The sequence below is a fragment of the Chelonoidis abingdonii genome, chromosome 1 (genome assembly GCF_003597395.2).
Source record: "Chelonoidis abingdonii isolate Lonesome George chromosome 1, CheloAbing_2.0, whole genome shotgun sequence".
Lineage (NCBI taxonomy): Eukaryota > Metazoa > Chordata > Testudines > Testudinidae > Chelonoidis > Chelonoidis abingdonii.
In genome coordinates, this window is record NC_133769.1 from 57,231,789 (window position 1) to 57,251,859 (window position 20,071).

The 20,071-nt window shown below is 42.0% G+C and overlaps 1 protein-coding gene across 3 annotated transcripts in view; it reads left to right on the forward strand.

Moving 5' to 3' along the window:
- The first annotated feature begins 6,771 nt into the window (after positions 1–6,771).
- PDZRN4 (PDZ domain containing ring finger 4) overlaps positions 6,772–20,071 on the forward strand; it is a 412,100-nt gene continuing 398,800 nt past the window's right edge. The window contains exons 1-3 of one of the 3 annotated variants that reach the window (XM_032773100.2): positions 6,772–7,506; positions 10,776–10,862; positions 19,836–19,943. In XM_032773100.2, coding sequence (XP_032628991.1) covers positions 6,772–7,506; positions 10,776–10,862; positions 19,836–19,943 — 930 coding nt within the window. The remainder of the gene's footprint in view (positions 7,507–10,775; positions 10,863–19,835; positions 19,944–20,071) is intronic. The other 2 variants (XM_032773098.2, XM_032773101.2) reach the window with 2 other exon arrangements.

Genomic DNA, 20,071 nt, shown 5'->3' on the forward strand with positions numbered 1-20,071 from the left:
TTAAAAACTCCTCTAGAACCAGCAATCTGGTTCCATTTTTGAGTGGTGCCCATGCTTCCTGTATAGGCTCCTACATTCCCAAAAGGTTGCCCAGTTCCAAAGAAACATAAATCTCTCCCCCAAACACCATTCTCATCCACACATTGAGTTCTGCTTGAATAACTGGTCCTGCATGTGAAACTGGAAGCATTTCAGAGAATGTTATCATGGAGATCCTGGACTTTAATTTCTTACCTAGCAACCTGAATTTGGCCTCCAGTACCTTTTGTCCTACCTTTCCCTATGTCACTGGTATCTGCAGGTGCCACAACCAATGGCTCCTTCCCAGCATGGCACATAAGTCTGTTCAGATATCTCAAGAGGGCCATATCTTTTCACCTCATGACTTTCAATTTACAGGTTATCTTGAAATTTTTCCATTTGAGCAGTTGCCTTCCTTGGAAACAGTTGTATGTTTTACACTCAGACCTGACTGAGGCAAGAGCTATATGAATATAAAAGCCCTTACTTTTATATTGCTGCCTGACCGCCCTCCACATCTCTCTAGGGACCTTGAGCTGCATGCTCTTCCATGCTACCAAAGAAGTCCCGCAACCATAGTGTTTCCTCTGGAGCCTCCCTTCAAAGAGAGTGTGTGTGTGTCTCTGCATGAAACTATGAAAGTTAATGCTCACCCTTTTCACAGCAACCTGAATTCCAGTACCCTACAAGCTCCATGTCAGCGAGAGTGAGGAATATGGTGGAGCTAGTTAAATATGTATGGAATTACAGAAAGACTGAACATGATATGAGGCACGTCTTTTACCAAGTGATTCATAGCTCTTGAAACCGGAACTAGGGATCATGAGTGAAGCAAAGCAACGTAGACTGACAGTTATTAGCCATTTTCCTTATTTTACCACTATGATGATGTCTTCCTTATTTTACCACTATGATGGAAGTAACAAGTCTAGATGTTGAGGCCTCACAAATCCAAAGTGGGTTGGAATGAGCTGTCCTCTTTGAGGCAAATTTAGCAAAATATGAACTGTAATGGCCAGCGATGAATGTGGTGTATTGCTCATGGGCTTTTCCTTGTGATACAGGAACCAGTAGGATTGTATCCTATTCTAGAAGCTACAAAATCTTCATAGCATAATCTCAAACCAGTGCCTGGGAGATGTTTCTATCTGTAAGCAGAGTCTCAATTAACTCTCCCCTGATATGGAAAGATGTGGAAAAGAACTTCAGGAGCTGATCTTGTATGTATAGACACATCCACCCTGCATAGGCGCTCAGCATGATAGGACTGCTTGCCCAAATGATCACTTGTGGTTGGTGTTGGATCCCCAGTCTCATTGTTATTGGGGCAGGAGTAATAAAGGGTAGTTATCCTTGTGTGAACTGAGGGCAGCAAAACTGTACCTGGCATACCCCGAGCGAGGGACTTACCCTCAACTTAATGGCACTTGCTAGGCAGGGAACAGCGGCTGCAAAGTGGGGATACGGGCTCCAATGAGTTGAGAGAGGATTGGTCCCATTTAAGGGCCCCAGACTCCATTTGACCTGGTCTCTTTCCATGATATAATAAAAGAGCTAATTTAGACTCAATTGAGAGTCTTGTTACATACTGTAGAGCTGAAATCACTGAAATCTTGGTCTAAGTATTAAACCTACTTTGGGACACTGTCTCTATTTCAAGAGATTGACCAGGGTGCACCAGCAGTGAGGCCCCCCCCACTAACAGCTGAAATCACTGAGAGCTGTGTTACGTGGGGGCCCTGAAGTCATCTTGGTGAGTGGCCAGCTGGGTGGCTGGTGAAGAGGTGTGGCCAGCAGGGCGGCTGGCAGAGAGATCCAGAGCAGAGCCCCACAGAGTGTCCAAGCAGTGGAGCATGTAAGCTGCCTCCTTACCCCTCTTCCACCCAGGGTGGGAGGTGAACTCTGCGGATGAAACTCTGAATGCTGGGGCTGCACTGGCCAAGGACAGCAACTGTGAGTGGGGTGCAGAGAAGGGATGGGCACGTTAAAGGGACTTTTGGATTGCTGGACTTAAAAACCTGAGGGGGAAAGGACACTGCCCAACTTACTTGGGGTGTGGGTCTTTTCCTCATGGTTTATGTTTATGAATCCTAGTTGTAGTGTTTTCCCAAATTAATGCTGAGTTACTTCCCTCCTTTTATTAAAAGTTTTTGCTACACTCAGACTCTGTGCTTGTGAGACGGGAAGTATTGCCTCTTAGAGGCACCCATGGGGTGGTGTGAAAATGTCCCAGGTCACTGGGTGGGGGATCGAGCCAGTTTTGTGTTGTATTGTTGAAAAGAAACTCCTAGATACTGAACCTGGCTCTTGTTGCTGCTGGATCCACCTGGCAGAGGGGTTACATGTCTATGTACTTATATGGTACCAATGACCACGAGTGCCTGCTGTGTGTGGGTTTATCTTTCTTCATGGTGCTTTGATAATGCTGCATGGAAGTTGAGTTTTACAACTTAGTTTATATTGGATGATCTCCCATTGAAGTGTTGTTTTTGATATGAGCCAGGTCTCATCTGTTGTCCTGAAGTCCTTGTCCCTCAGAAAAGAGTAAGAAAGATAATTTCCTACTCTTGTTTGAGGACAGAAAGAATGAATCTACTTGGAACACCGATGCACTGAAAGGTTGCTAAGGGATGGAACTGAGAGCTGACTAAAGAAACAAAGGCCAATATTTAAAAAAAATGGGTGCCTAAAGCTAGGCTATTAAACCTTCATTTATGCACCTAAATAACTGGCCTGGCTTTCAAAAGTGTTGCACGGTTGCATCACCTCTTCATGAGCAACTGACTCATACAAGACCCACTTTATCATTCTTATTTTGTCCATGTCTGAGATGACTTTAAACTCTAGGTAAGGAGACCAAGGAAGCAACCCAAAAGAGAAGCTGGAACTGATAATAAGGTGCAGAAATAGATTAAAGAAATATAGGTGCTGGTCAGTTGCTATAACCTTCACTTTGGGGCTGATGCTGACAATTCTACTTTTACTGAGCAATACCTTACTTTCTGAGAAGTCCCACTGAAATCAATGGATTACTTGAGGAATAAAACTGAGAAAGAGTGGCGGAACTGGATGCTTACAGTGTTTGAGTTCATGAGGTAATTTTATTTTATATGTGTAGTGTGTACACAGTTATAGGTGGATATCTTCTCTTTGGATAAAGGAAGGTAATTTGGATCTTCACTTAAATGTTGTGAATGGCTTAATAAGGTGTTTTGCCTAAGCTGGGAGGCTGTATTTTGGTACAGTTTAATTTTTGCATAATGATAATAGTCAGGGTGAAGGTCATGTTTGTGGTTCTCATATGGAAAATTAGACATGGTAAATGGTAGTTTTGTGGAGGGTGCTCTGTAAGGGGATTACATACATTTTGGTCTGTATTTGTGGTGTACTGTCAATTATGATGAAGTGAGATCTCTGATCTGAAATTTCCCTGTCCGTGTGGGAAAGGAGGGAGGTGTAGTTGCCACGATGTCACTGCCTCTCATGTCTTCTCTTCAGAGATTTTTAAGTGGCTTTGTTGGAGTCATGATGCCTGGAAACTGAGGAGGGCAGAGTCAGTGGTCTCCACTGGTCAGAAGACACTGTGGCCTGGTCTACACTACGCGTTTAAATCGATTTAAAGAGTGTTAAATCGATTTAACGCTGTACCCGTTCACACTACAAGGCCCTTTATATCGATATAAAGGGCTCTTTAAATCGATTTCTGTACTCCACCCCGACGAGAGGAGTAGCGCTAAATTCGATATTAACATATCGGATTACGGTTAGTGTGGACGGAAATGAAATGCCAAAATGTCTTGAAAAAAACATCTCCAGGCAAACACAGCGCTGTAATTGTGACAGCCGTAACGGAGCCGAGACTCAAATGGACGTATGGATGAGGCAAGAGGGTATGAGGACTCCGCTATCCCACTCCACAGCAGTCTCTGAAAAAGTATTGGATTCTTGGCTGAGCTCTCCCAAAGTCTGTTTAGGTTCAAACACAGGTTTGGCGCTGTTCAGGGAATAGCTCCTCAGTTTCCCCCTCCCCACAACATGAAGAAAGGAAGAAAGAAATCATTTCTTGATTCTTTCTGTCAACCTATGCGTACTGAATCAGTGGTAGACGCGTGCTGCGCAGTGAGAGCCAGTTATCGCCCTCTCCGCCCCCCTGTAGTGGACAATATGACTGAGATATTCCGTCATACCATCAGACGTGGTGTCCTGCTCCAGAGGCTGGTGCGGGGCTGAGGTAAAATGGAATGACTCCCGTTTACTCCAGTAGTGTACCGACGGCTGGTAACGTCTTCATCATTAGCAACTGGGGGGCTGAGCTTCTCAGCCCCCTCCCTTTCCTGTTGTAAGAAAAGATTCTGTACTGCCTGGATGTCATAGCCCAGGAGGCTGCCTCCTCAATTTTATCTCACTAACAGTCTCTGTTTCTTATTCCTGCATTTTTTACTTCATGAACACAAATGGGGGGGGGACATGCCACGGTAGCCCAGGAAGGTTGGGGAGGAGGGAAGCAACGGTGGGTTGTTGCGGGGCACCCCCTGATGAATACTGACATGAGCGCTGTGCTCTGTACATGGTCCTCTAATACCTTGCCACCTTCTTCTAGCAGGACTGACTTACTTTAGAAACCATAGGGGAGGATTACTTGTCCAAGTGATCATGCCAATTTTTGCATTTATAGCGTTGCCCCCGGCCGATTTCAGCAAAACACTCATGAATAGCAGCGGAGCTACAGAGAAGGGAAGATAACTGTTCATCTCATTGCCAGTTTTCTCCGGCAGTAGCGGTACGCGACTGGTAACCATCTTTGTATATTGCCAAAGCAAGTGATGCTGCCTGTTGACGTGAGATCGCCGCTCTCTTACGGCATGCCAGTACACATATGGTGCCGGAAGAGAAAAAGCTGAACGGCTCCATGTTGCCGTGCTATGTTCGTCTGCCAGGGCAATCAGGGAAAAACGCGCGAAAGGATTGTCAGCTGATGTTTTTCCGGAGAAGGAAAACTTGATGACATTTACCCAGAACCACACGACAATTATATTAACCCGAATTCTGAGGGGTGGGGGAGATGCTGGGAACTCTGGATTAGCTACGGCAAGAGCTACACAATGCAACGCTTCGAATATTTGACGTTGCCTCGGACCATGGACGCACAACGCCGAATTACTGTGCCTAGTGTGGCCGCATGAAATCGAATTTATAATATCAGTTTTATAAAACCGATTTTAGCTAATTCGATATTATCCCGTAGTGTAGACGTGGCCTGTGGCTCCACATAGATAGCTGTAACTACCAGCTAATGCCCTGAGATGTGTGAATCTTGGACCAGCCTCTATGGCCCTTCCAGAGGGGGCTAGTCCTGCCACACCCCTGATCCAGTTAACTGAGGAAACCTCCCAGATCTTTCTCTGCTCCCTCCTGGGAGGCTCTCCATGGGGGTGAGGGCAGCAGTCTGGTCCTATGCTTTTCATAGTAAAGTCATGTGATGAACATATTATGGGTTTCAGACTTCAATGTATTTTAATGCATGTGTGCAGTGATGCAGGGGCGAAAGTCAGGTTGGTGACTGATTCTTAATGATTAATTTCCAGATTTTCACATATTAAAATGGCAGTGTTCTTTATACACATGTTGTTGTTTAAGGGAGATCTACAAACTCCACCACCTCACTGATGGCATGTTTTGGCCTGGTGCCATTAACTGCTTTAGCACCCAACCCATCTGCACTGCTTTTCAATTGCAAAGATGGGGAACAGCCCCACAAAGGAGGAGCAGAGTAAAAACTAAAGAAAGAAATAAATCAGTGCAGGGAGTTTAAAATGCTTCCCCTCTTCAGCAACCAGACAGTCTTCCTCACTCACATTTTCACAATCCAGCCTTAAACAACATACACTGAGGACAACAGTCCCAAGAGCTGTGCATAAATTTGAGATTGTAACGAGATTCCCCCCTCCCATGATTTCTGAGCCACTGTAGCCACAGGGGAAAGCCCTCCAGCAAGCCGCATCTCTAGCTGGGCAACTAGCCCTTCCCTTACTCTGTGTTCTCTATACTGGCTACCCAAATAACCTGTAATTCCAGTGGTTTTCTGCTGCTTCATTTAGGATTGTTTTTCACTCCCTTTTCTAAGAGACATAATAAAAAAGACTTTAAGCTACTGTTGGTGGCGGATGTGAGGAATGTCCCAGCAGCCAAGCACCCCAGAGGTGCAAGGAGAAGATCTCTCAGAGTGAAACAATTCGAACTTTGTGTGTCAGCTTATCGTCTGCCTGGCATGCCAGCAGCTCCTTTCTGCCCTTTTCGTACATCTCCCCCCACCCTTTTTCCTGGCTCCCCTCCTGCACAGGGAAGGGAGCTGGTGTGGTTGCTTTCTCCTCATTCTGCAGGCGCGAGTCTGAAGCTGGCAGATCTCAGCTTCTTCCCTCCTCGTCCTGCTGCATTTCCCTTCTAGGAGGGATGCAACGAAGGAGCTGGGGGTGGGGATGGGGGTGGGGGGCGGTACTGGGCGGTAGCTCCTATTAGAGTTAATACGGGAGGGTCAGGGAACATGGTGAGCAGCTGAAAACTTCAAACCAAACAAACTCTGCGCTGCCCTGCCCCTCTTCACCCCCCCCCCCCGCCCCTTCCTTGGAAGTTGGAGCTGCGCTGCCTGCATCAGCAAACGGGCTGGCAGAAGCAGCAGAGCAGCAGCAGCCGCCGCCCCTGGATACTTGCTCCCCCTGCTGTGCTCCCAGCCCGCTCTGCCCCCCGCCAGCCATGGGCTTTGAGCTGGATCGCTTTGCCGAGCCCGTGGACCCGGATCTCAAGTGCAAACTGTGCAGCAAGGTGCTGGAGGAGCCGCTGTCCACGCCGTGCGGGCACGTCTTCTGCGCGGGCTGCCTGCTGCCCTGGGCGGTGCAGCGGCGCCTGTGCCCCCTGCAGTGCCAGCCCATCTCGGCCAAGGAGCTGCACCAGGTGCTGCCGCTCAGGAGCCTCATCCAGAAGCTGGAGATCAAGTGCGACTACAGCCCGCGGGGCTGCGGCCGGACCGTGCGGCTCCACCAGCTGGCCGCCCACGTCGAGATGTGCGACTACAGCCCGGCCCGGTGCCGCCACAAGGGCTGCCCGGAGGTGCTCAGCCTGAAGGACGTGGACGCGCACATGCGGGAGAGCTGCGAGCTCCGCCCGGCAGGCATCTGCCAGCAGGGCTGTGGCTTGGTGCTCCTGCAGCGGGACCTGGCGGGGGGCGCGCAGCCGGGCGGGGGGCACTGCTGCCTGCGGGCGCTGCGCAGCCAGAACAGCAGTCTGCAAGGCCAGAGGGCCAGCCTGGAGCAGGAGCTGAAGCGACAGGCCCTGAAGTGGAGCAAGAGGGAGAAGTCGCTGCTGGCTCAGCTCGCGGCGCTGCAGAGCGAGGTACAGCTCACGGCGCTCAGGTACCAGGTGAAGTTCAACCAGTACATGAGCCACATCAGCAGCATCACCAGGAACCTGGCCGGCAGCCACTCCTGCAAGGTGAGTGAGGGAGCGAGCGGGCTGGGGGCGGCAGGAGCCCAGCCTGGCGGGCTCTGAAGGGAGCAGCCCCCTTCCCCTCAGCCCACTGTTTGGTGCGGTATGACCCCGCTGCCTTACTTTACACTGTGATCTGCTCTTTGCCAGGGCTGCTCCTTGGATGGCGCCTAGCAGACAGGGACGCTGGAACAATTTGCATAGTGGGTGTGCTGAGAGCCACTGAACCAAACTGTAAACCCTGGATGTGATGGAAACCCCTTCAAGCCAGGGAGGCAGGAGCACCCCTAGTTCCAGCACATATGCTAGCAGATCAGGGGAGATACTGCCAACGACCATATCGATTTGGGACCAGATTCTCTGCGCACCCAACTCTGCTGCAGTCAGCAGACCTACCCCAGCAGAGCCTGGACCCTTTGTGGCATTTATTCCATCCCTACTTGTGTGGTCACATTTGGAAAATACAAATGGAGCTGACACACACTGTAGCCTCTTCCCACCCCACTGCCCCTGGACCTGGGATTGCACTTTCAGCCCCTGCAGTTTGGTGAGGTCCCCTAGAGAACCCCCAAAGGCAGAGAGGCAGTCAGTTAACACACAGCAGGTTAGTGCCACTCTCAGCAACCTAAAACCTAGCTCTGTCTTGTTGTGCCAATGCTTGAAAAGTCTGTAAACAGTTAAAGTGATGTAAATCAAACTTTTACATTTCATTCCCCCATTCATTCAGCCTGGAAAACTTGTCATCTTTCAAGAGCTGTGAAAACAGTTTCAGCAGATTCTTTCTGGCTCTCTCATTTTCTTTAAGAGTGCAAATGAAGAGCCTAAAATTCTGTCATAAATTACATGAGTCTTTTTAGGTTACACATTTCATGTCTCCTTTTGTAGTTTAAGAATCTGGCAGCTCTAAGGGTTGCACACCAGCAGCCTCTGGTAGTTCCCAGTGACTCAGTTTGGATGAGGATCTCATGTCAGGTTTGTCTGGAGTGAGAGGGAAACACAAATGAGAGAAAAGGGCTTCAACTTAGCTGAGAATAAACAAATTTGAATGCAAATCTTCTGGGGCAGGATGGCCAGATCAGACCACAATTCATCCAGCTGGGTGTAACCTTATTAATTCTGATACTGTGTTTTCTTTAGGTGGGCTTCCAGTTTCAGATAGATATGGAGCTAACAGATATTTTTTCTTATAATTACATTATTAAGATGTAGCTTGGGAAATAGTTTGTTGTTTAAAAACATTAGAATAGTTTATAGTTTAGGAACAGTTCTGCAGGGACACAGAAATGTCTTTATTTTTGAAGAACGGCATAATGATTGGCAGTTTTGACATTAGAGACCAATGCTGCTGCTTCAGCCCTTTTCCAAGTCAGATGGGATTGCTTATTGAATTGCCTGCTTTTGATGGAATAAACAGACACATTTTACTGGTGAGATGGCTTAACATGCTAAAAGGTTTGTTCTGTAAAGGTTTAATTCCTGTCTGAAGGATTGCTGTGCGGAGTCTGACATTGTTGGTTGCAACCATGGTGAGAGGTGATTTAATAGAATTTAAGCGCCACTCAAGAGACTTTTCTTCCAAAATCTTTATTGACTCTTTTGAAGCACAATCCAGATGAAAAGATTTGCATAGTCTGGCCAGCTTCTGAACTAGTATGATATGCTGAACTTCAAACTGCTGTAAAAGAGACTCACATTTGGGGCAGTGATTCAAATTCTCAGAATTTTTATGTCCAGGATTAAGATGATAAATTCAAGTCTTAATACTAAATACTAAAATACTTAGTGTTTTAGGAACTTGAATACTTAAACCTTTTTCTTGTTTTTTTCCCCCCCTACTTCCTCCTGGTGGCTAATCCTTGGGGTTGGGGTATTGGCTTTAGAAGATATGCTCATATATCTGCTTCACCTCTGGGAAGATATGATGAGGTGGAATGAAGAGAGCCAGCAATGATTGCAGTGACGTGCAGAGTACACAAGAAAAATAGTCATGTGGGGAGGAGGTGAGAAAGAACAGGACATTTTAAGGACATTTTAAAAGGAAGTTGGCACATTGACATGAAGGCAGTCCTCTTGTGTAATGCTTCAATAGCTATCATTTCTTGTCACTACCAGTAGGTGCTGCTGTATGTACTGCCTCAGAGAAATACATTACAGAAGACAAGGAAAATGAATAAAACCCTCATTTTGAAGAAAAACCATCAATAAAGTAAAAAATGTTCCTCATTAATTTAAAATGTATCATGCTGTAATATAAAACTTCACTGCCACAGTTAATAAAAATCTGTTTGGATATCAGAGTGCCTCCACATTCATTATTGTATTCTGAATATTTAAAAATGTACAGTTTCTTTACTTGTCAAAATTTCTTAAATTTACCAATGTATAGAGAGTGACAAAACACAATCTTACTTTACTTGGTACAGGCTGAATAAAAAATTTCTGTAGGTATTATGTCTCCTGAAATACAACTGCTCTTATATGTGAAAATTCAAAATAAATTAAATTACTATGCTAAAGAAAGGCCTGTGATAATCTGTTTTGTTTTATTTGTATGGTTTAGAAAATTATTTAACTATTTTTACCTAAGGAAGTAGTTTTTTTTCATACATTATTATTTTTTAACTTTGGTTTCTTCACTATTTTTTATTGTGTGACTTATAGAATCACATCTAGGATTTTTTGTGTGTGTGTTTTCTAGCTTATTTGCTTTACTTCGCTGTGGAGAAAAAAAGAAGAGAAAAAAGGTTTTTTCCCCCCCCTTTGAATTGCTGTGGAATCTATATAGAACCAGCTTTTGGAGCTGGAAATGGTAAGAGGCAGAGATGTGGGTGAAATCCTGGCGCCATTGAAATCAATGAGGAAACTCCTATTGACTTCACTAGGGCAGGATTTCACCCCATAAGCTTAATATCTAATGTTATTAGTATATACAGGGGTTTGTTTTAAAGGTACACAAACATTTGAGGCCTTATTTCAAGAGGTGCTGAGCACACCTAAATCCACAAACTTAAAGTTTTGTGTGCTCAGCACCTATGAAAATCAGGTCCTTGTTGTCTTGAAAGTACCTGTTACATTCAGTGGTATTTGTTTTTTCCATCGTGTAAACTCCTGTGTCATATATAAGTATGTAGCACTATTTTAAATCAGAGTTTTCCATTCAGCCAGTTTGTGTTGCATTTTCCACAGTGAAAAGCTATAGAACATTGATAGATCCCCTTGAAGTATTCCTTTTCATATAACATTTTTAAATTAGCGTTTCACCCCTTTTTTCTTAGGGAGGAGAATCTAAGCCATTAACCATCATGCTACAAAGAGAAAATGATACTTTGGGATTCAATATTGTAGGAGGACGACCCTATCAGGTAATCACCAAAGTAAATATAGTTTTTCCTTTTTTTAAAGTACATAGATACTGTTTTATTATCGTATGGCTATTATTAGTAATAAAAACAAATAGTTGGGCCAGCTTCTGCTTTTAGTCACACCATGGATCTGTACCAGCTGAAAATGGGTACAGAATTTGGCCTGCGATTTAAGATCTGTGTTTTTTTTTTTTAAATAATTAGATTTACTATTTTTAGGACCCAGTCCTATGAGGGGTAGGGTACCCTCAACTCTAATGATAGGGTCCATAATACTTTTAGAACAAACCTAGGAGCTGTCTGCAGTCTAAATTCATGTGAGTCATTTGTGCTTATGCAAGTTGCCCCGTTGAAATCAGTGGGACTATTCAAATATGTAAATGTTGCAGAATCAAGCACCTACAATTCTGTGAAAAAATACTTGATTATGTTCATTAAAAGGAAAGATCAAAATATTAATCTGTAGCTGCATGACCTGCATCATAGTCAAAACAACTGTCTTGCTAGTGTGTGCATTCAAATATATATATAAAAATTGTAAGTCAAATTGTATTTTCCACCTTCTTGAGTCTTAAGTCAGTCTTAGCTAGCTTAGATTTGGAAAGACTTTTTTTTAAAAAATCCTAGAATATTAATACCTGTTTTCTTATATAATAATGATAAAAAAAACTTGCTAAACTGAAAAATTGATAGTTAATTAAAAATGTTTCATAGTGTTTAGTTAGTTACTCTGTACTGATCAGAGTTTTTCTTTTTGAAGTTGTAAAGCTGTAACCTGCTACTGCTCTTTTAGCAACAAAATATTGGGGGCAGGGAGTGTGTGTATGCTTGGTTTGCATGTCTTATCTTTTCTGAAGCTATATTTAGTGATGCCAAGGAGTCTGCTCCCATTGGCACCAAAGCCCAAGAAGTACAGGGCCTGCTCTGCAGAATTTCACTGGTAGGTCTTGTAGGTAAATACAAAGTTCTGCAGGTGTCATATGCGTTTTATAAAGAGTTCCAAAGTATGAGCTTGTAAGATTTCTTAAGGAAAAGGATGAAAGTCCAGGACTCTAGAAGACATGCGTATTATAATACTTACATTGCAATGTATAACACCTTTTCATAGTCCTGGTAAAAGAAATCCATAAAATCTTTATTTTGGTTTCAATGTGACTTCTACAATATAGGGCTGTGGAAGAACTTGGATTTTTGCATGAAGAAAGCAACTCAGTGTTTGTTTGGTTTCCTGAGTTTTCTTGGGATTTCATTTTTTGAACTTCTAGATCACTGAAGTATTCACCTGCATATAACATATATTGAACATTTTTTAAATAGTAAAATATTGAGGCTCTAGTTTCAATCTGTGAATGAAACCTTAATTTTTTCTAGAAAGTTCAAAGGAAAGTGATGAAAACAATTGTGGTTCTTATTTTGCCTATTAAGAAAAAATAAGTAAGTTATAGCACTGTCTGTCCTGGAGAGGTCATTGCTAATTGGGGAAAGGATATGATTTTTGTGCAGAAGCAACTGCCATTGATTGTTGAAGAGATGGAAGTTGGTGAGTTGTGAATTGTTAGGTGGAAACTTCTAGAAGGTGGGCAGGGCATCATATAACTTGTCTGTATAAAGCTGGCTACTTCATATTACTTTTCAGTCTTTAGTGTTGAACTTAATTTTTTCCCCTCTCATTCTAACTATAGTATATGTGAATACTACAAATAGTTGATTAGTGTTAATGGCTATCAAATGTCTGTGTGAGACAGAACTGACCCAACATGCCTGAAGCTGAAGAAAGTCACAGGAAACAGGAGTTGAATGGACTACAGTAATTAAAATAGATCAGCGTTTCCCAACCAATGTGCCACGGCACGAACAGGTGTGCCACAGAATTTTGGAATTTTGGAAAAGTCACTTGTGCAGTTTGTGCTGTTGCTCTTCAGATGTACGCATGTGAGACAGACATTACACATGCTATGCTCAAATAACCTTGCCTTGCTGTTTGCATGGTATCACATGGTAGCTGTGTTTTCTTATCAACTGTTAAGTAACAGTGCTGAATTTTGATTTGAAGACTTGAAAATGGACGAATATTTGAAGAAAAGAAAATCTAGCACTTCCACTTGAAGCTGAACATGAACATAAGAAAATCAAAGTGGTGAGCCAACGCTATGGTGAGAGTTATTTGCAATTTGGATTTTTATTTACAGCTGAACCATCTTGCTCTCTTTGACAGTGTCATGTGTTTGGGGAGAAACTCTAAAGCCATACAGTCATGCCAAGTGGTGGCACCTTACAAGCAAACACCCATCCCCTGTCAACAGGGAAAATATTTTTTTGAGCGTTTGAAGGATCAAACTGAAAAACAAGTGCAAATGATGAAAGACTGTAGCAGTTTCTGATAAACCACTGGAAGCAAGCTACTTTGCTTGTAGCGAAGATGAAAAAGCCGTTATACAATTGTAGAAATACTAATTTTACCAGCATGCAAAGAAATGATGAGAGAAATGTTAGGTGAAAATGCAGTCAATGAAATCGCAAAAGTTTCCCTTTCAGATAATATAAGTCGTCCCATTGATGATTTCAGCTGACATTGAGACTGCTCTGAGAAAAATCAAATCAAGTGGAAAATTTGCATTGCAGCTTGCTAACTCAACAGATATCAGCAATCACACTGAACTCTTGGCTAATGTCAGGTATGTTGATGGAGATAGTATAAAAGAAAATTTTTTATTTTGCAGACAACTGCCAGGTCACACAACTGGAGAGGAAATCTTCAGGGTGACAATGACCTGCCTTGAGGAGGGAGAATTGCGCTTAGTGTTTGCACAGATGGAACTGGCTCCATGACTGAAAAGACAAGAGGTTTGTATGCAAGGTCAAAGAACAAAATCTGGATGTGCTGGTGACCTACTGTTTCCTGCACCGTGAAGCTGTCGTGGCCAAAAAACTGCCAGAAAAACTTTCCTCAGTGTTGGATGGAGCAGTAAAGTTCGTGAACTTAATAAAATCACAGTCCTTAAAAGGTTGCCTTTTCTCATTGTTGTGTGAGGAAATGGGAGCAGAACACCAGAATTTATTTTTTTACATAGAAATACACTGGCTTTTCCATGGAAAAGTTCTCTCATGTTTGTATGAGCTCAGAGAGGAGGTAAAAATAGCTTGGAGGAGTCCACACACGTGGACAATTGCTGATGTGACATGGTGTGCAAAACTTGCCTACTTGGCTGATATATTCCATCACCTCAATGAACTGAACAGGAAAAATGCAAGGTCGAAATGAGGATCTTGTCTCTTGCACAGATAAACTGCATGAGTTTAGATCTAAGTCAGCCCTCTGATGTGAAAAAAGCAGCAAAAGGCACAATAGAAATGTTCACCCTGGAAAGCACAACAGATCCCATTGGCAGTATTTTGGTCAATATCTTTTCTGAGCATTTGAAAAGTCTGGAAGAAAAATTCAGCCCTATATTTTCCTTCAACCTAAATAGAAGATTTCGACTGGGTCTGGGATCCTTGAATTTCTTCTGCAATGGAAAGTGCTAACAATCTTACAATAATGACTCAAGAGCAACTTACTGAATTAAGGATGGGCTACGCTTTTAAAATTAAGTTTGGCAATATGACTGTGGACTCATTCTGGTTGACACTGGCAGATGAATACATGATAATCTCCATTTTGTTGCCATTTTCAACAACTTACCTGTGCAAATTAAGTTTTTTCAAGCTTGAATTACATAAAAAACAAATAGAGCATATGAGATCAGTGGAGCAAGAGCTCCGAGTTGCACTGTCAACATTTCCTGCTGGGATTAAGCGATTTTGCATATCAAGGCTAGCTCAAATTTCCAATGATAAGTAAGTTTTGTTCTAATGATTTTAGCCTGGGGTTGTGGTGCGCCACAGAAATCTTTTACTGAAGTAAGTGTGCCTTAGACTGGAAATGGTTGGGAAACACTGAACTAATACTATTATCTAATATAAACATTGTGTCAAGAATTGTTGAGTAACAAGATTGAAAGAGTCTGCTCATCTCAAGGTGCAGGAAATAATTTTTTTCAAGTTATTCAAGGAAAACGTGCATTGCATGAAACTTGGTTTAATGAAGTGAGACAGAATGCTGATTGGTCCTGCAAGTGACAGATTTTTGAGGACAAAATTGTGTTCTACTTACAGAATTGCAAGCTTTTCCTTTCGGATAACGTGCCTTTCTGTGTCTGAGGGATAAATATACTTACAATTTCTGTGTGTTGTGTTTCATAAAACAGTTGAAAGTTTTTTCAGTTTTATTTCTTCCTCCCCTCACCTGAAAAAACACAACCAAACTCATAGCTATCTCGTTATGATTTATCTTAGCAGGAAAGAAGTTATTTCAGAGGGCTGTGTGTGGGTTGTATGTTTTTTAAAGGAGATGATGATGTGGTATGCTAATAAAACTCTATAAGTGAGATCTTCACTCCTGCTCTGGACTTTTGAGGCTGTGGTTCTCCTGGTTCTGGTGATAGGAGAATTGTTCTGTTGCCGGCACTGTGGAGACAGCTTCAGGCTGTCCTCCATAGACCCCATCACAAGCCCTGCGATAGGAGTATACTGGGGGCAGCAGGAACGTGTCAGATCTGGGTTTCTGGGCAGCCCTGCAGCTCTTGTGCAGCCCAAAGAGGCTCTGGTAACTGAGGTCCCTAGGGCTGGCTAAATTATGCCTGGGGGAAGGGTGTGTGTGTGTGTGTGTGTGTGTGTGTCCAGCCAGCCTGAGAGCAGCCCAGGATTGAGAGGGCATAAAGGTAGTTTAAAGCCATTTTAGCCCCCTCCTGCCATCTTGGACTGCGAGTTCTTTGCTGCCCCTTTTAGAACCGAAGCACAAACTCTCTCCCCATGAATACTGAATCCAGGTGGCAAGGACTGCCAAAGGGTGCTGTATGCCCATGTATCTATGTTGTCTATTTAGGCTGGACCAGATTCATCCCCTTAATCTCATTAGGTAGTACTTTAGTTTATAAAAAGTAATTGAATAAGGTGCAATTTTATATGAATAAAAGTATATTTATATTAGTAAAGTTATATTTCTCATATCTGAAGAGGACACTCAGTAGAAGTCTATTTGTTTGTTAGACCATTTTGATACTTCTTTTCAATTACCTGTTCATTTTTGGACCTCTTTTTAGGATGTGAGACATGAAGAGTCAAGGGGGTGGGCAGCAGATGTTGATTTACCAGCACTTAATTTAAAGCAATACGGTCAACTTGAAATCTAGACAGAATGCAAGCTCTTCAGGACAGTAACTGTATATTTGTACAGCACATAGCACAGTGGAGTGTAATCTTGATTGTGGTTTTGCTGTGAGAAACAAAGGACCCAATCCTGTGAACACTTATGTACATGAATAGTCCCATTGGTCAGGGCTTAACTGACAACATACAAAGTGCTGTAAAATGTACAAAATAAAACAAACTGGGAAAATAGTCTCAGACATTTTTGTTGTTTGTAACATTAAATAATAGGACTGTCAAGCCATTAATAAATTAATTGTAATTAATCTTGCAATTAATATTTTACTTGTGATTAATCGCTTGATTAATCGCACTGTTAAACAATAAGGGAATACCTTTTATTTAAATATTTTGGATGTTTTCTATATTTTCAAATATATTGATTTCAATTACAACACAGAATACAAAGTGTACTCTGCTCATTTTTTTATTTTTGATTACAAATGTTTGCACTGTAAAAAAACAAAATAAGTAGTGTTTTTCGATTCACCTACTACAGGTACTGTAGTGCAATCTTTTTACCATGAAAGCTGAACTTTCAAATGTAGAATTATATAAAAAAACAAACCTGCATTCAAAATTAAAACAATGTAAAATTTTAGAGCCTGCATGTCGACTCAGTCCTACTTCTTGTCCAGCCAATTGTTCAGACAAACACATTTGTTTACATTTGCAGGAGATAATGCTGCCTGCATCTTGTTTACAATGTCACCTGAAAGTGAGAGCAGGCATTCTCATGGCACTGTTGTAGACGGCATTGCAAAATATTTATGTGCCAGATGCGCTAAAGATTCATACAGGAACTCCTCACTGAAATTCATCCTGGTTAATGTTGTTTCGTTGTTACATTGTTAATCAATTAGAGAAAATGCTCGTTTAAAGTTTCACAGTGCTCCCTTATAATGTTGTTTGGCAGCTGCCTGCGTTATTCACTGCTTGCAGAAAGAGCAGCACATTGGAACTAGCTGGCGGGGGCTTGGAACCAGGGTGGATTGGCAGCCCCCCATCAGCTCCCCTAAGTTCCCTGTGAGGCAGCCACCCAGCAGGCTATCAATTGCCCGGCAGTTCAGCTGTCCCTCCCCGCCCCCCCACTGCCATATGCTGCTCCTGTCCTCTGTCTTGGAGCTGCTCCTGGGAGCCTCCTGCTTACTGTGCAGAGGTGGGGAGAAGAGGAGTGCTAATGTCAGGGAGTGGGGGAGGAAGAAGGGGACAACATTACAGGGCTCAGGAGGGAGGGAGCTTGCTGGCAGCAGCTGCTGTCTCAACTTGCTAGTCTATTTTAAAAGGCAATGTACTTAGAGTGGGGTCAGCATACTTAAAGGGGCAATGCACATGTCTTTCTCACACACAAGGTGTGTGTTTCCGTCTCTCTCTGCCATGCTGTCTCCCCTCCTTCCATTCGTGCTGCCTTGTAGAGTGTGAGGCTACATTAACAACAGTGTGTTAACCCTTGAGGGTTAGTTCATCATTTAGCAGTAAGGCATTCCCTGGGAAATAACCCACCCTCTTTCACCCTCTGACTTCATCTCCAACCAAGCTTCACAATCATCATTGCTGTCTATAGTATTCAACTGTTTGTTTAAAATGTATACTCTGTGTGTGTGTATAAAATATAGTCTTTTGTCTGGTGAAAAAAATTTCCCTGGAACCTAACTCCTCCCCACACATTTACATTAATTCTTATGGAGAAATTGGATTAGCTTAACATCGTTTCGCTTAAAGTAGCATTTTTCAGGAACATAACTACAACATTAAGCGAGGAGTTACTATATGTCCCTTCATGCTTCAACCACCAATTACAGAGGACATGCTTCCATATTGATGATGGATTCTGCTCAATAACAATCGAAAGTAGAGCAGGTGCCACCAGCAGAAGGTTGTTTTTCTTTTTTGGTGGTTTGGGTTCTATAATTTCCACATTGGAGTGTTGCTCTTTTAAGAGTGCTGAAAGCATGCTGCACACCTTGTCCCTCTAAGGATTTGGAAGGCACTTCAGATTCTTAAACCTTGGGTCGAGTGCTGTAACTATTTTTAGAAAGCTCACATTGGTACCTTCTTTGTGTTTTGTCAAATCTGCAGTGAAAGTGTTCTTAAAACAAACATGTGCCAAGTCATCATCCAAGACTGCTATAACATGAAATATATGGCAGAATGCTGGCAAAACAGAGCAGCGGATATAAAATTGTCCCCCAAGGAGTTCAGTCACAAATTTAATTAACACATTATTTTTTTAATGAGTGTCCTCAGCATGGAAGCATGTCCTCTGGAATGGTGGCTGAAGCATGAAGGAGCGTATGAATGTTTAGCATAGCTGGCACGTAAATGCCTTGCAATGCTGGCTACAAAAGTGCCATGCAAATGCCTGTTCTCACTTTCTGGTGACCTTCTAAATAAGAATAGGACAGCATTATCTCCTATAAATGTAAACAATCTTGTTTGTCTTAGTGACTGGCTGAACAAGAAGTAGGACTGAGTGGACTTGTAGGCTCTGAAGTTTTACATTGTTTTGTTTTAGTGCAATTATGTAACAAAAAACAATCTGTAAGTTGCACTTTCACGACAAAGAGATTGCACTACAGCACTTGTATGAGGTGACTTGAAAAATACTATTTGTATATCATTTTTACAGTGCAAATATTTGTAATAAAAAATAAAGTACACTTCGATTTCAATTACAACACAGTATACAGTATATATGAAAATGTAGAAAAACATCCAAAATATTTAATAAATTTCAGTTGGTATTGTATTGTTTAACAGTATGATTAAAACTGCGAATAATCATGATTAAATTTTTTAATTGCGATTTTTTTGAGTTAATCATGTAAGTTAACTTCAATTAATCGACAGCCCTATTAAATAAATAAGCTCAAACAGAAAAGTGATTTCTAAGTTGACTGTGTCTCTTCAACTTCATTATATATATCGGTAATTTATTAAAACTTATTTTAAGTGAAATGTTGGAAGTCTGGCACGCAGAGTTGTACTGACACTACATCATATGTTTAAAAATAAAATAACTTTAATGTGATCAGAGCTATCTATTGTATTATTCCAAATGTGGTAAATAACTTCTTAGCTGTAAGTTTGAACTTTAAGTTAGTTTCACTTGGAAATGTGTAAAGATAAACTTGAAAAAGGTTCTCCTTTTGTCTATAGCTGACAGTTGAGCAAGTTCTGAGTCTCCCATGTAAATAGGATTTATGAGAGGTTTCAGAGTATGAAGTTAACCAGCGTCAATAGAATCCCATCACTACTATATGTTACTAAATAGTTCCGCTTTATTTTCTAAGGAAAAAATATATACAAAAAGCAGTGTTAAAGAATGACTTTTCTTCCTGAGACAAACACCTGCGCTTCCTTCTTTTTTCTTTAGTACGTGATCCTCTTTATATACATTAGTCACATCTGCTAGAAAGTGTGAGATTCACTTAAAATATTTTATCTAGGATCTGATTACTGTTGCACCTTGCATTTTATGTAGACTAAACTAACCTAATAGATTAACTTGTCAAAAATGCTGGAATAGTTTATTAATGCTGTCATTTTGATTAACGCCTATTGTGCATTAAGTTAAAAATCCCAAGTAATTAAATTCTTAGATAAAAAAGAGAGCTGCATTTTTCGGATGGATTTGCATTTTGCATTGCTGAATATAGATCTGTCTCTTTTCTTGTACTAATATGGCTGTCTTTTATTTTGCAACTTCAGTATTGGCTGATACAGAACAATCAGGAGGACTCTTCACCTGAAGGAATTTATGTGTCAAAAATCTTGGAAAATGGACCTGCTGACAAGACAGAAGGTCTGCAAATTCATGACAAGATCATTGAGGTAAGAGTGAGAAAAACACTTTGATGTAATAATGGCTGACTCACTGACCATGGATTTGACATTTTTCACGAATATGTTGTCATTTTCCTTCATTAGAGTATGCTCGCAGAACTATTGTAAACTGAAGT